The following is a 13,591-nucleotide window of genomic DNA, read 5'->3' as shown; positions in this document are numbered from 1 at the left end:
ATGGCTAGAGTTTTTTTGTTTGTTTGTTTGTTTTTAAACCCTTACCTTCCATCTTAGAATCAATACTGGGTAGTGGTTCCAAGGGAGAAGAGTGGTAAGAGATAAGCACTGGGAGTTAAATGACTTGCCTAGGGTCACACAGCTAGGAAGTGTCTGAGGCTAGTTTTGAAACCAGGACCTCACATCCCTAGTCCTGACTCTCAATCCACTGAGCCACCTACCTGCCCCCTATATGGCTAGTTTAATGGCATAGTGAAAAGACATTTAAATTGAGAAATTTGAGAAGTTTGGGGAATAGAAAAACTTCATTTAAAGGCAAGATAAAAGATCAAGTTAAGAAAACTTATCATCAAAAGGGGGATACCCTAAGTAAGTAGGTAATATTTCTATTATCAGCATAACATTTCAACTGCTAAATCTATGAATCTGGAGGCCTTTTGGAAAAAAACACAATATGTTGGAAATCAAATTGGAGTTCAGTGTTTGCTAGTTTAAGGTAAACTAGTGAGGAAGAAATTATTTTGGAAAGTGTTAGCTTCTTATTCCCACAAAGATGATGCTATCCTGGAACACTGTTAAGTGATCATACAATTCCAAGAATTTAATTAATGCAGAAGAAATTACTCAGATTAATTCATCAAGACTATGCAGTCTTTAGCTAAATAGCTATGGGATGAATAGGGGCTTAATGAAGCAAATCTGAGGCTCATGCCATTCCATAAAAAGCCTCAGCTAGAAATAGAGAGATTCTTCCTAATGGCAACTAACCACAAAGTGCTTCCCCCCCTTTTTGATTACAAAGCAACTGATATATAAAATTAATTAGAAAACAAATGTGTATATTACTTTTTTTAAAAGAACTTAGCTGCAGCAACATGGTTAGCACTGATGTTTGAGGATGACCAGTACTAAGAAAACAAAGTTGTGTCCTGTGATCCAGCAGCTCCTAGCACTCAGGTACATAGGATCCAACTTGAGCTGGAAGGATGTTTGGAGGCCTTTTCCAGTCCTCTTATGGCACATATGAGAAAAATGAGGCCCAAAGAAGTTAAGTGACTTACTCAAGATTACACAGGTAGTAAATAATTTATTTGTGGCCATATTTAAGCCCAGGTACTCTAACTCCAGGTTTAGTGCTCTTTCCACTGTACAAGATTACTTCAAGATTCATAGTTGTTCTCATGCTTTTCTGTCCTTTACAAATCTGGATGAAATATATATGTATTTATGAAATATTACAAAGGATCACTTTTTGTGGACATTAACTAGAAATAATGAATACTCTATTAGTTGGAGAAATGGTTAAACAAATTTTGGTATCTGAATATAACAGTATATTTCACTATAAGCAAAAATAAAAATGAAGAATTTCAGAGAAACTTGGGAAGACTTGTATGAACTAATGCAGAACAAAGTAAGCAGAATCTGGGGAACAATCATAACAATTGCTCCTGCTGATGGTCCCCATAGCTACATCTATAAAAGACCCCAAAAAGAAAATTCTTGTCATCAAAGTCTTTGAAACTGTAAAATGGTTCAACATCAGAAATTTTGATTTTATCAGCGCAAATGATATTAAAAAAGAGGAGATACTATCTGCTTTGCTGCAGCACCCATGAACCATGGGACCTTTCCATGTGATGACTTACAGTGGAAACCTTCCATGTGTGTTTTGTCCCCTAGAGAATGTGAGCTCCTGGATAGCTGGGACTATCTTATCTGTATTGTACTCGATAAATACTTTATTCACTCAACAATGTAAATAAAAACATGAAAAACCAGTAAAATTATTGCTGATTTTAATGACTGACTTCAGCCTCAAAAGACTGATGAAAACAAACTTTAAAAAAATATATACATTCCTTCCTGTCTTAACAATTCTAAGACAGTACGGCAAGAACTAGGTAAACAAGGTTAAGTGACTTGTCCATGATCACAAAGCTAGGATCTAAGGTCATATTTGAACTTGAGTTCTCCCAACTCCAGGCCTTGGTGTCTATCCACTCTGCCATCTACCAGCTCAGATATCTTGCTTCTTTCAGTTGAGAGGTGCTGAACTGTAGGCTCGAAATGTGGTGTGCATTATCAGGCATGTTTTTTGTGTCATTTGGTTTTACTTACATGTTTTCTTTAGTTTTAAGGAAGGATTCAATGGAAGGGGGTGCAGTTAAAGGGAAATGACTCATAAAAATAAAAAGCAAAAATAAAGCTTTAAAAAATATTTTCAAAAAAGATTACTCTGGATGAGTAAGCTCAGTACTAGATAAAGGAAATGAGAGAAAAGTCATGGGATCAAACCCTGAAATAGCTTCAGACAAGAAAAATTATGTTATATAGCATAGACTATCTCTCCTGCTCCATAATATATAATTTATATAATACTTTAAGGTATGCATGGTACTTCCCCAATGATACTAAAAAGGAGATACATATAAGCATTATTCCCCTTTGACCAATGAGAACTGAAGCTCTAAGAGACTGAATGACCTACTCCTAGCTAGAAAGGGTTGAAGAGAAGATTTTTAAAATATGCTATCAAACATCTGTTTCACATCCTATTCATTACACTACTGGCTGCCTTGTCCCATACGTGTATACCCACATGAGGGGAAAAAGATGAAAGTGTGACTGATCCAGGAGATTCATCACCTCTACTAGGAAAACAATTCAGTGCTTAACATATTATAGCTATCAAATTGATAAAACCAAAAATCAGGACACATAGACTGATAAGAATTTTCCCCTTTGCATAGTTTAATGAAAGGTATGCTTTGTCTTCTTGAAATCAAGTGTCCTAGAAAAGACTGGATTGTGTAATTACCATAAGTGTTGTACAATAAGCCAGGGCATCCCTCCTAAAAATCATTAGTGGTATAATGGCTGGGGTATATATAGCCAGGAGGCCCAGTGATTAAGAACTGGGTCTGGAGTCAGAAAGATGAGTTCAAATATATACACCCTAGCTGTGTGACCTTGGGTAAATAATTTACATCTGTTTTCCTCAGTTTCCTCATCTGCAAAATAAGATAATAGTAGGTACCTTGCAGGGTTGTTGTGAGGATCAAATGAGATAATTGTTAAGCACTTAACACAGTGCCTGGCAAATAGTAAGCAAGTAGTAAGACCTAGATTTAAATACTTGAGACCCTATCTATTATGACCCTGAGCAAATCATTTAACTTCATTTTGTCTGTTTACTCAACTGTAAAAGGGACTTGATTTTTTTCTACAATCCTTTCTAGCTGTACATTTATGAATCTATTAACTTTATCTATGAAAAAATAGAACATTTCTTTTTATGATACATTTCCTTTATTCCAACAGGTAGGTTTTTGCAAATTGCAGTGTACAACAAACAGCTTTATAGTTAGCTTGATAAAAGCTTTATTCACTCTATAGCAGAAAAAAGATATTCAAAAAATAGATCTGTGGTTAATTTTAATGACTAGCCCCAGAAGACTGATGATGAACTACACTTCCCTTCTTTCAGTAGAGAGGTAGGGGACTATGAATGAGGGCCGTGAGGCATGCTCTCAGATATTTTTTTTGTATCTGGATCTGCTCGGTTTGCTTATATGCTTTCTTTAGTTGTAAGAAAGGGTTTGATGGGGTGGTGCAGTTAAGATTAAGTGACTTTGGTATTTTAAAAAAGCAACATTAAAGCTTTTTTTTAATAAGTAGAGGTGAGTAAGCTCTTGGGCTTGTTTTTTGATGTAAAAAAAAATGAGAGAAAAATTCACTTTTAAAAGGCTCTCCTCTAACAAGGGGGTCTCTCAAACATGTCAAAATCATACAAAATTCCTTGAAAAACGGAATAATAGAGATAATGTAATTGATCCTCTAATTATTGATTTCAAGCAAGGTAAGGAAGCAAGCTCAATTGTTTGAAAAATAAAATCACAGAGGATATCTAGCCTAGAGTCCAAATAGAAGAATTCTCTAGAGATAGCAAGGTCTCCAAATAAATGTTCTTTTTTGTGGATCCCCTTGTGCTGATTGTATCAAGTAACTAATCAAGAAAAACTAAATAGATGACTGGTTTTCAGACTATAACTGTAGTTAAAATGGATAGCCTGGTTCAAGCATGTGTATTTTTGTGTGTAAATATATGTGTGACTTGGACATTGTAAATGAACAATAAACTGAATTGTGTAGGAAGGTAGGAAAGAAGACTATATTGTATTTGGGAAATTGAACTGTGTTTTCAATAAATTCCAAGCTACTCCTTGAAACAAAAACTCATTTTCTGAACACCAATAATCTTCCTCTTACATTAATATAAATCATAGTCTCTGAAAAATCAGATAGTGAGTTACCCAAAGGGCAAGCAAAAGAGGCCTAGGTGGTGAAAACAGGGTGTATAGCATATCACCACAGATGACTTAAAAGCAAGAAGCAGCTTGAAAATATATCCGCCTGGAAAGGACAGAGGCTGGTCAATGTAACAAGAGAGCAGTGGAGAGCTCCATTGGTAGCTATGTAATAATGCATAACAACCTCAGGCCCCACTGCCCAGAGGCAGATCCCCAGCATTTTGGGGTTTTCCTCTGAGGAGCATTCCTGGGAGCATAGGATGAGGTTTGGATGGGTGGCGATCTACAATGTCGGAGAGACTATCCACATTGATGACATCACAGATCCATCAGTCAGTCAGTTTCCCCCCAGCAGTCCAGGAGGTCCCTCTGGGTGGACCCGTCACCACACCCGGAGCTCCCTGAAGGTGGGGGGGGCAGTGTTTCCAGCTTCCCCCCGTACCCCTTCCCATGGTGCTGGCAACGGCCTTTGCCCCCTTTCTTCAGGCCTTTCGGGGGACTCAGAGACCAGGCTCCCCGGCTCTTGGCCGCAGCGCCATGCCCCTAGTCTAGGCAGATGGAGGTGGCGAGGCCCAGAAAGAGCAGGGCACTGTGAGGGAGGCCTCCCAGGAGTCGGGGACCCAGGCAGAAGTCACCCACTTCTGACGATGAGGGAGGCCGCTTTTCCTCTCCTCAGCTTCGGGACCATAGCGCTTTTATAGCAAGGCAAATCTGAGCCGATGAAATCAAAGTTAGATTTACCCCCAACCCGCTTCACCATGGGCGGAGCCCCTCTCCAGACTACAAATCCCGTGAACCCTTAGGGGCAGTGGGGAACAAGCCGGCGCGTGCGAGCGGTTAGTCATCCTTCCCAGTTTCCTACCTCCGCTCCCTCGGCCCACCCCCTGTCTCGGCGGGCACGCGCGCGTCCGTACGTGCTTGCGCGTTACGCAATACGCACTCTAGTGCTTCTTTCACTCTACCCGAATCCCCGACGGGTTCTAGTAACTGGGACGAGACTCGTAGGCGGCGGAGCTGTGCCCGTGACACACCGTGCGCGCTCCCTGGGAGACGGCTGACGGGAGTGTGTTGGTGTGTGTATGTGTGTTGGGAGGGGGGAGTTGTGTGTGAGTGTGTCAGGGGGCGGGGGCCCGGGTTGCCAGCCTGTCCGGCTGCGGTGAAACAGAGCGGGCTACGCGGGGGCGAGAGCTACGGCTGCCGGGCTTCTCTCCATCTGATCGTCCGTCCGTCCGGGCCCGAGCAGGACGATGCTGTGGTTCCAGGGCGCGATCCCGGCCGCCATCGCGGCGGCCAAGCGGAGCGGAGCAGTCTTCGTAGTCTTCGTGGCAGGTGAAGGGGACGCCCCAAGCCGTGGCAACCTTCATCCTCCCCAACCCACGACGGTCTATCACCAAGGCCGCAGCCCGGCCGCTTAGGGCCCTCGCCTTCCCCTTCGTCCTTTCGTCACCGCCCCCTCTCCTGGGGGCCCTTTCTGTTCCCCTAACAGACTCCCTGCTTTTCACCCTTCTCAGTTAACTACTCCGCCCCCTTATACCTCCCAGGGCCGCCACCCCTACCCCCACCCCATGTCTGCATCCTGTCCAGTCTCCTCGGGCGATCCCTGGCCCCCACTCTCCTTCAGCCTCACCCACTCCAATGTTGGGAGAGCCGAAGACAGCCTTCCTCCTCTCTTCTCTCCCTTCCCCTTTCCCCCATCGAATGCCCCCACCCCCACTCCAATCTCTTTCCCTCCCTCTGCGAATATCTCCCCCCCGCAAACTTCTCAATCTTTTAGTCTGTCCTTTCTTGTTTGGATATACCTGACCGAGACATCTTCACCTTTTTGGACCACTTCGGTCTAATCCTTCCCTGAGAAGTATCCTGGGCCAGGTCCATCAGATCCTAGCCTAGCTTCTTACAACAGCCTAACTACTGGGCCACCTTCCCTAGGAAGAAGGGGAGAGCAGGGAGCAGATACTGAGCGTCATTGTTGTAGGGGTATTTTCTGTTTTCATCTCTCCCCTCCACTTTTCATCCTGACCTTCGTTCTTATCCTCTTCCTTCATTCTCCCAGCTGACTGGGTTACAGAAAATGTCATTTCCAAACCAGACCACTGTAGTGTACAATACAGATCCTAGCCTAATGATAATTATTAGGGAAAGAGCTTATCTTCAACAAGAATTTCAGAATGCTTTAAAAATATACACTTAATTTCAGAGGTTTGGATGAAGGCAGGGAAATACTGTTAGCTAAGCGATTATGTTCATAATTAGTTATGGAAGGTCAGGAAGAAAGCTGTGTCATTGGTAAACAACAAAGAGAAACCACCTGATGTTCTTAGTAACCGTTGTTTGGGAAATCCAAAACTTTTGAGCTGTATAATGTAAAAGTGTTGTCCATGTAGAATGTTATTGTAAGGTACAGTAAAAAAAAATTCCTGTCTGCTTTTTTGAACATTATATGGATCTTCTAGACTTAACTTCCTTTTTTTTTTTAAACAGCTTTTTGTCACAGTTTTGAATGTGGCTTATTATTTCCAAAAGGATGCATTTCTCTGGATGGTTTTGCTCTACATTCTCCCATTTTATTGCTGTTATCCAGGTTTTAAGTGTGCTTTCTATGAACCTTTTTTTTTTCAGACTTGAATTATGTGAATCAGATGAGAATATCTGTGTCTACTATTAGACTTAAGATTTTTTAGTTCTTCACACTTAATGGCATTGTATATATACTCTTCATTTTCCCATTTCTCTTTTAGACAGTATAATATAGTACCAAAGTTCCATTTATAGCAATGAAGATCAAGGTGGGAAAGTATGAAAAACATTAAGGTCTGATTTTCTTGGAGAGGTGAAGTTTTTTTTTATTTGTAACAAACTATTTTAAATTTAGTTCTAAATTTCTGTCAAATGGAAGATTATTTTAATTAATCTTGAATCATTTTAATTGTCCTTCCATACCCTGTTTTTGGAAGTTATGGTACCTATCATTCTGGGTATGGCATGAATTAAAAAACTACCATATTATTGTAAGAGATGTGTCAGAAAGAAAAAGGGGAAGTCAAGTGACACTTATTTTTATTGAAATGATACTTCACACTATTTAGTATTTTGAAGATTTTAGCATTTTTTTTAGATTTTAATATTTTTAAGATTTTAATATATATTAATTTGATCTTTAAAGTAACCTTATTGTAAGTTGGCAGGGCAAATATTGTTAATCCCTATTTTACAGATGAAGAAACCAAGTCAGGAAATAAATAACAAGCACATAGTAAGTGATAGAGCTGGAACTTTAACTCTGCTCCTCTGACTCCTTAGTACATTGTCAGTTTGATGGTAGAGTTAAAGATTTAAATGGCTCTAGTGAATTAAAATCTAATAGTCTTTTATTAATATTTTAAAATAAAATTACCATTGGAGGGGTTAAATCTCTCATCTTGCAGCTTAACCTAGAAATTAAGTTCCGAAACTTTTGCAAAATATATACCCTGCTATTTTTTTCCACAAGGGCATAATAGTTTGTGGAACAAATATGAACTGCCCAAATAGTCACTTAAATTGTGCAAAAGTTAAGAAGTCTAGTGTTCTGGAGTGTTAGGTCTACTCATTGTGTGTTCACAACAAGCAAATAAATATCTTTTATGGGAAATGCCCTCAGAGGCTATGTCAGATTTAAAATTATGTGTCAGAGATTGTTAGATTTAATTATATAATCTTAGAAATATAGTCAAATATTAATAAGATGAGTTTTTAATAGGATAAAATATTAAGTCTTTTGCTTTGGGGTTTTCTACATACTCAGTCCTTTTTAAATTAACATTATATTGATGAACATGTATTGCATTAATTTAGTATTCTAATAATTACTGTTTTGTTGGAAGATTTTTACATAGATTATGAAAACTGTTGGCCTTCCTACAGTTACAACAAATTAACCCTTGTCCCTAGTTTGGGATTTTCAGAATAGGATTTGTAGCCCCTCTACAGATATGAAGGCAATGGAAGTAGGAAGTTATACTACCTACCAGCTCTCTGGAAATACACTTAAGTCCATGACTGTAAATTCCACTTAGAGTTCAGAGCTTCCCTGAATCTGGGACTGTGATAGCAAATATACATATTGTAATATGAACAGTACTTATGGCCAAAAGAAACCTGAAAAGAATTTCCATACCCTGAAAGAATCTTGGTCTTAGAGGTAGCTTCTCATTCATATAACCTTTTACCTATAAATATTTTTATAGACAACCCATGTTTTTTGAGAAGTGAAATTTTTACTTATAAGTTAAAGAAATCAAAGAATTGTTATTGTTACTAGACTAAGCAATTACTACGTTTCAACACTCTGTCAGAGACTTTCAAAGTATTTTAGAGATATCAAAGAGTACATATGAAATTGCAAAAGAGCTTTTTATTTTATACGTAGGAGAATGAAAAGGAGAAAAAATACACTTAACACTCCTATCTCATTGAGATTTTGAATGAACAAAATGTGCAACTTTATTGAAGAAGGTTGACCTCTTTTCAGGAAAGGTGCTATTCAAATTCAACATATTAAAATCTTACTTTTCCAAAAGCACACAATGTACAATGCCTATGAATTTGGTGGTCTTGTTAAACTTTTTCTTTTATATTTTGATCAGCATTTGATTCGGAAAAATAATCCTATATTCAAGAGTATCAGCATTTAAATTTTTTTTTTTTTAAATTTTAAACCCTTAACTTCTGTGTATTGACCTATAGGTGGAAGATTGGTAAGGGTAGGCAATGGGGGTCAAGTGACTTGCCCAGGGTCACACAGCTGGGAAGTGTCTGAGGCCGGATTTGAACCTCCTGTCTCTAGGCCTGGCTCTCAATCCACTGAGCTACCCAGCTGCCCTCAGCATTTAAATTTTAAAATTTCTTTTTTTAAAAAATTTTTCCATGGTTACATGATTCATGTTCTTCCTCCCCTACCCCCCATAGCCGATGCGCATTTCTACTGTTTTCTTCATGTGTCATCGATCAAGACTAAAATGTTTTTTAGATATATACTTTTTCTCTTAATTTATGAAGATTTCATTTTTCAAATTTGGAATTAAATGGTAGTCCTAGCAATTATACTTTTAAAAAAATTTAAACTCTTATTTTTCACCTGAGTAATTGGTTCCAAGACAGAAGAGCAGTAAGGGCTAGGCAGTGGGAGTTAATGTGACTTGACCAGGATCTCACAGCTAGGAAATTCCAACTTCTCATCTTTAGGCCTGGCTCTCTTTCCACTGAGCAACCTAACTGCCCTGACAATTATGCTTTTAAAGAAATTTCCTTTTTTTCCCCAAATTTTTACCCCCAGAAAAAGAATTTCACATGAATAGATTAGAATTTGGATTAGTATAACTTTAGGTTTTAAGAATTTAAAAAATGTTTTACAGGTGATGATGAACAGTCTGCACAGATGGCTGAAAGTTGGGAGGATGAGAAGGTTACAGAAGCTTCCTCAGACAGTTTTGTGGCAATTAAAATTGATACCAAAAGGTTTGCTCACATCCTAATACTTCTTTCATTTTAAACGTTTTTAGGCATAGTTACAGCTGCCTGTGATTCTGCATTGTCATAGTATATTTTAGACTTAATGTAGATTTGGCAGATATTAGAATACTTTAAGTAGGATAGGAACTTATGTCCTGTTATCCTTTTCTAGATTCATCAGTACCTTAAACTTAAATATTTGAAGTTTTAATGTTCTGCCAAAGAGTAAAAACTGATTTATCCAACATTTTAACCAATAACTTATCTTAATAAGTGCTTTTATATATTTACAGTGCAATAGTAATTGATATTCATAATAAAGGCTTGAAATCTCTTCACTATTCTGAAAGGTCTTCCAAATGACATAAGAAAGATTAAATTGTATGCTGTGTGCAGTGATACCTCAATTAAGAAATCCTCTGGGAACAAAAAATGTTTTGACAGAGTTGATTATTGAAAGTTTTCAACTGACCTAGCCCTAGATCAGTGTTATTAGTAATAGAGTAGCGGTGCAAGACTCTTCAATTGGGTCAAGGCAGACCCAGCTAAGAGGAGGAACTATAGGTATTTCTAGGGCTCACAGGCCAGCTGTCTGTAAGTCTGGGAGTTATTGTCTACATTGTAGGAGTATTCAATTTCTATGGATATTTGTAGAGATAACCTCTGGAAGAAGAGGGAATGTTGAGGAATAGACTACTTTGAATGGAGGAGGAAAGGAATGTTCCATGGAGATTTATTGACTAGGGAATTTGTGTCCCAGAGCACATCCATATGCTTGCTGAATTATTTCTACTTCAGGTAATGAAGTGTAATAGAGGTAATAAAATATATTTTATTGCAAAAGGTGTATCTTTGAGCCTCTTCTTTGTTAGTAGGAATGTTTTGCATAATAAATATGCTTTCTTGCATTATGACTCTTTAAAAACTGGTCATTTGTATATACATGGGACATTTTAACTAGATACTCCAATGCCTGACCTTGTTGATTAATCTGTTTTATTGCAATGAAAAGTTGAATATTCTTAATTTTGCAGCTGTTCAGTGGCATCTAATAGCATGTTGTATTTAAGTATTAAAGCTAGGAAGGAAGAATATGAAGGTAGATTATCATATAGTGTACTTGAAATTTTAATTACATTATCAGCTTCAAGTTATTTAGGTCCTTTAGATCTATTTCCATAGCCAAAACTCAGGCTAGTTTCATACTTTTAAAATCTGTTTCTAGGTATTTTTGACAGCTTAATTTTGGGAACTAAGATTAATAGGATTACAGGATTTAGAGACAGAACCTCAGAGATTGTGTTGTCTGCCTCATTTTACAGATAAGGAAACTAAGTCAACAAGAAGTTAGGGTATTTAACAAATCACACAACTAGTAAATAGTAGAATCTGGATATGAACCTGTATTTTCTGACTACATCCAGTGCTCTCTCCCTTGAACCATATGACTTCTTACCATGAAGGTTTTGAAGTATTAATAATAATGTTGTCTGGAGATAGAAATTGTGGGACCTCATATTTATCCCTAAAGACTAATTCCATTGATTTTCATAGCTTCTGTAGGGTTGACTGGTGTGAAATTTTAGGTATTTTCTGCTTTCCAAATAAAAGACTGGAAATTAAAATGATGTCAAATGGCAGTAATTATGGGACCTGTCAAATAAAAGCTTTGAAAATGAAACAAATTATATAGTTTTTGGAAAACAATTTGTTTTTTGAAGCAGTCACTTTAATCAGTCAAAACCTGTTATTTTGAGAAGTATCTGCTATAATTCAGTGCTATTTGCCTATGGCTAAATATAGGACAAATAGTTCTGGGGAGTTTTAGCAGCAAGTAAGTAGTGTATCAGACCAGCTAGTCAGTGGCCAGTGATTGTATTCGTCTAAAAAGAATAATACAAATCACTCCCAAATCACATGGAATAAGGTTGGTTGTTTTTTTTTTTCTTTTAGTTGATTGTTGTGTCTTGGGAGAAATAGCTGTGGTTAGATAATAAATAAAATCTCAAGCTGGAAGGGACCTTAGACAGCATCTATTCCAACTTCTTTGTTTTGTGGATGAGGAAACTATAGCCCAGAAGTCAAATTTTTGCTTGAAGACATATAAGTTGTAAGTGAAGCCAGCCTTCAAACTCAAGTCCTCCAATTCCATACCCAGCGTTTTTTCCACTAATAAGTCTTCATGAAAAAAACTAGTATTTGGAAAACATTTGTAACAATCTGTTGACTATATTTGGTTTTGTTTTACAGTGAAGCATGTCTACAATTCTCACAAATCTGTATCCTTTGAATGGAGAAAAATTAAATTATATAGGTTTCAGTAGAATAACTTAATCTTAAGTGACTTGGATAATTCATGAAATATTTTTAAGAATCACAAATCACATTTTTAAAAAGTAATGTATTTTATTTATGGCAATACACCTAATACTTGAGATAATAACAATTTGGAGCATATGAAGTTATGAAAGTTATAGTGCCATTGCATTGTGTGACATATTCAGTGGGTGTCAGGAAAACCAAGGAAGGGCAATTGGTTGTACTTGTAGAAAAAGGTTCCAAGATGGATGTACAGGAAAGAAACTGAATGACTAAAAAAGAGAGTGAGGCTCATGACTTTATGCAGCTCTGTCCCCCTTATATCCAATTCATGAGCAAGTCAAGACATCACCCCATGATGACTTTGGTCCTTTTCCAGAATGAAGGGTGAATTACAACAACAGGAACGAGAATGAAGGAATCAATTGGCAAGAGAATGGAAGCAGTACACTTTCCTCTTTACTCAAAGATATGGTTCATTAAATCATGCATCTTTAGGTTCAGGATTATAGTTTGATTTAACTTAAAAATACTTTATAAAATCATGGACCCCCCCTTATGTTTACAGCTGAAGAGACTGAAGCCCAAAGGTAAGAGTGATTTGCCAAAATTCCCACAGAAACATAGTTGGTTATAATATAAAAGGCCATAGTTCACAGAAATTAAAATGAACTTGCTCTTATTCTTTTTGGTAAGACTACTACTTATTTTATAAAAATAGCCAATTGTTTCACATCATGAATCTGTTATTAGCCTTTATTTTATTGCACAGATCCTGTAGTATGTGTCCCATCCAGTTTCTTTATAGGAGACAGTGGAATTCCCTTGGAAGTAATAGCAGGAAGCGTTACAGCAGAGGAACTTGTTACCAGAATTCACAAAGTCAGACAGGTAAGAGGGAGCAGAATTCATAAAGATAAGAATATACTATATCAAGGGTTCTTTTTTTACTCAGTACAGAAATGCTTTTGAAGCCCTTCAAGGCTAGCCAGTTAGATTGAACCTTTTGAAAGCTATTTATGTGAAAGCAATCTTTAAAAATAACAGTTTGGGGTGCAGCTGGGTGGCTCAGTGCATTGAGAGCCAGGCCTAGAGACAGGAAGTCATTCTAGGTCCAAATTTGGCCTCAAGCACTTCCTAGCTGTGTGACCCTGGGCAAATCACTTAACCCCCATTGCTTAGCCCTTACCACTCTTCTGTCTTAGAAGCAATACCCGGTATTGATTCTAATACAGAAGGTAAAGGTTTTTAAAAAAAAAAACAAAAAAAACCCAGTTTATATCCTGCCTATTTGTAAGATAAGTGTGGCTGTTGTGTGCCATCCTGTTCTCTTTTTTTAACCCCTGCTTCTCCTTACTCCATGGTTCCAGTACTGCATACTCTTTATGTTCACTTTACTTCTTCCTGTAAAAAGTCATATTTGTCTTTTACTCTTCTTGCTATACCCCTTCTGCCTTCTGTTAAAATAA

General features: G+C 37.7%; 1 protein-coding gene across 1 annotated transcript in view; it reads left to right on the top strand.

Annotated features, from left to right (window-relative positions):
* The first annotated feature begins 5,476 nt into the window (after nt 1-5,476).
* UBXN4 (UBX domain protein 4) overlaps nt 5,477-13,591 on the top strand; it is a 38,392-nt gene continuing 30,277 nt past the window's right edge. Inside the window, exons 1-4 of the mRNA XM_044669902.1 lie at nt 5,477-5,642; nt 9,707-9,809; nt 12,054-12,082; nt 12,895-13,013. Of these exons, the coding sequence (XP_044525837.1) occupies nt 5,561-5,642; nt 9,707-9,809; nt 12,054-12,082; nt 12,895-13,013 (333 nt within the window). The 5' untranslated portion in view covers nt 5,477-5,560. The remainder of the gene's footprint in view (nt 5,643-9,706; nt 9,810-12,053; nt 12,083-12,894; nt 13,014-13,591) is intronic.

The sequence above is a fragment of the Gracilinanus agilis genome, chromosome 3 (genome assembly GCF_016433145.1).
Source record: "Gracilinanus agilis isolate LMUSP501 chromosome 3, AgileGrace, whole genome shotgun sequence".
In the NCBI taxonomy this organism is placed as follows: Eukaryota; Metazoa; Chordata; class Mammalia; order Didelphimorphia; family Didelphidae; genus Gracilinanus; species Gracilinanus agilis.
Note: the sequence above shows the minus strand (reverse complement) of the source record. Positions and strands in the feature narration are given on the sequence as shown.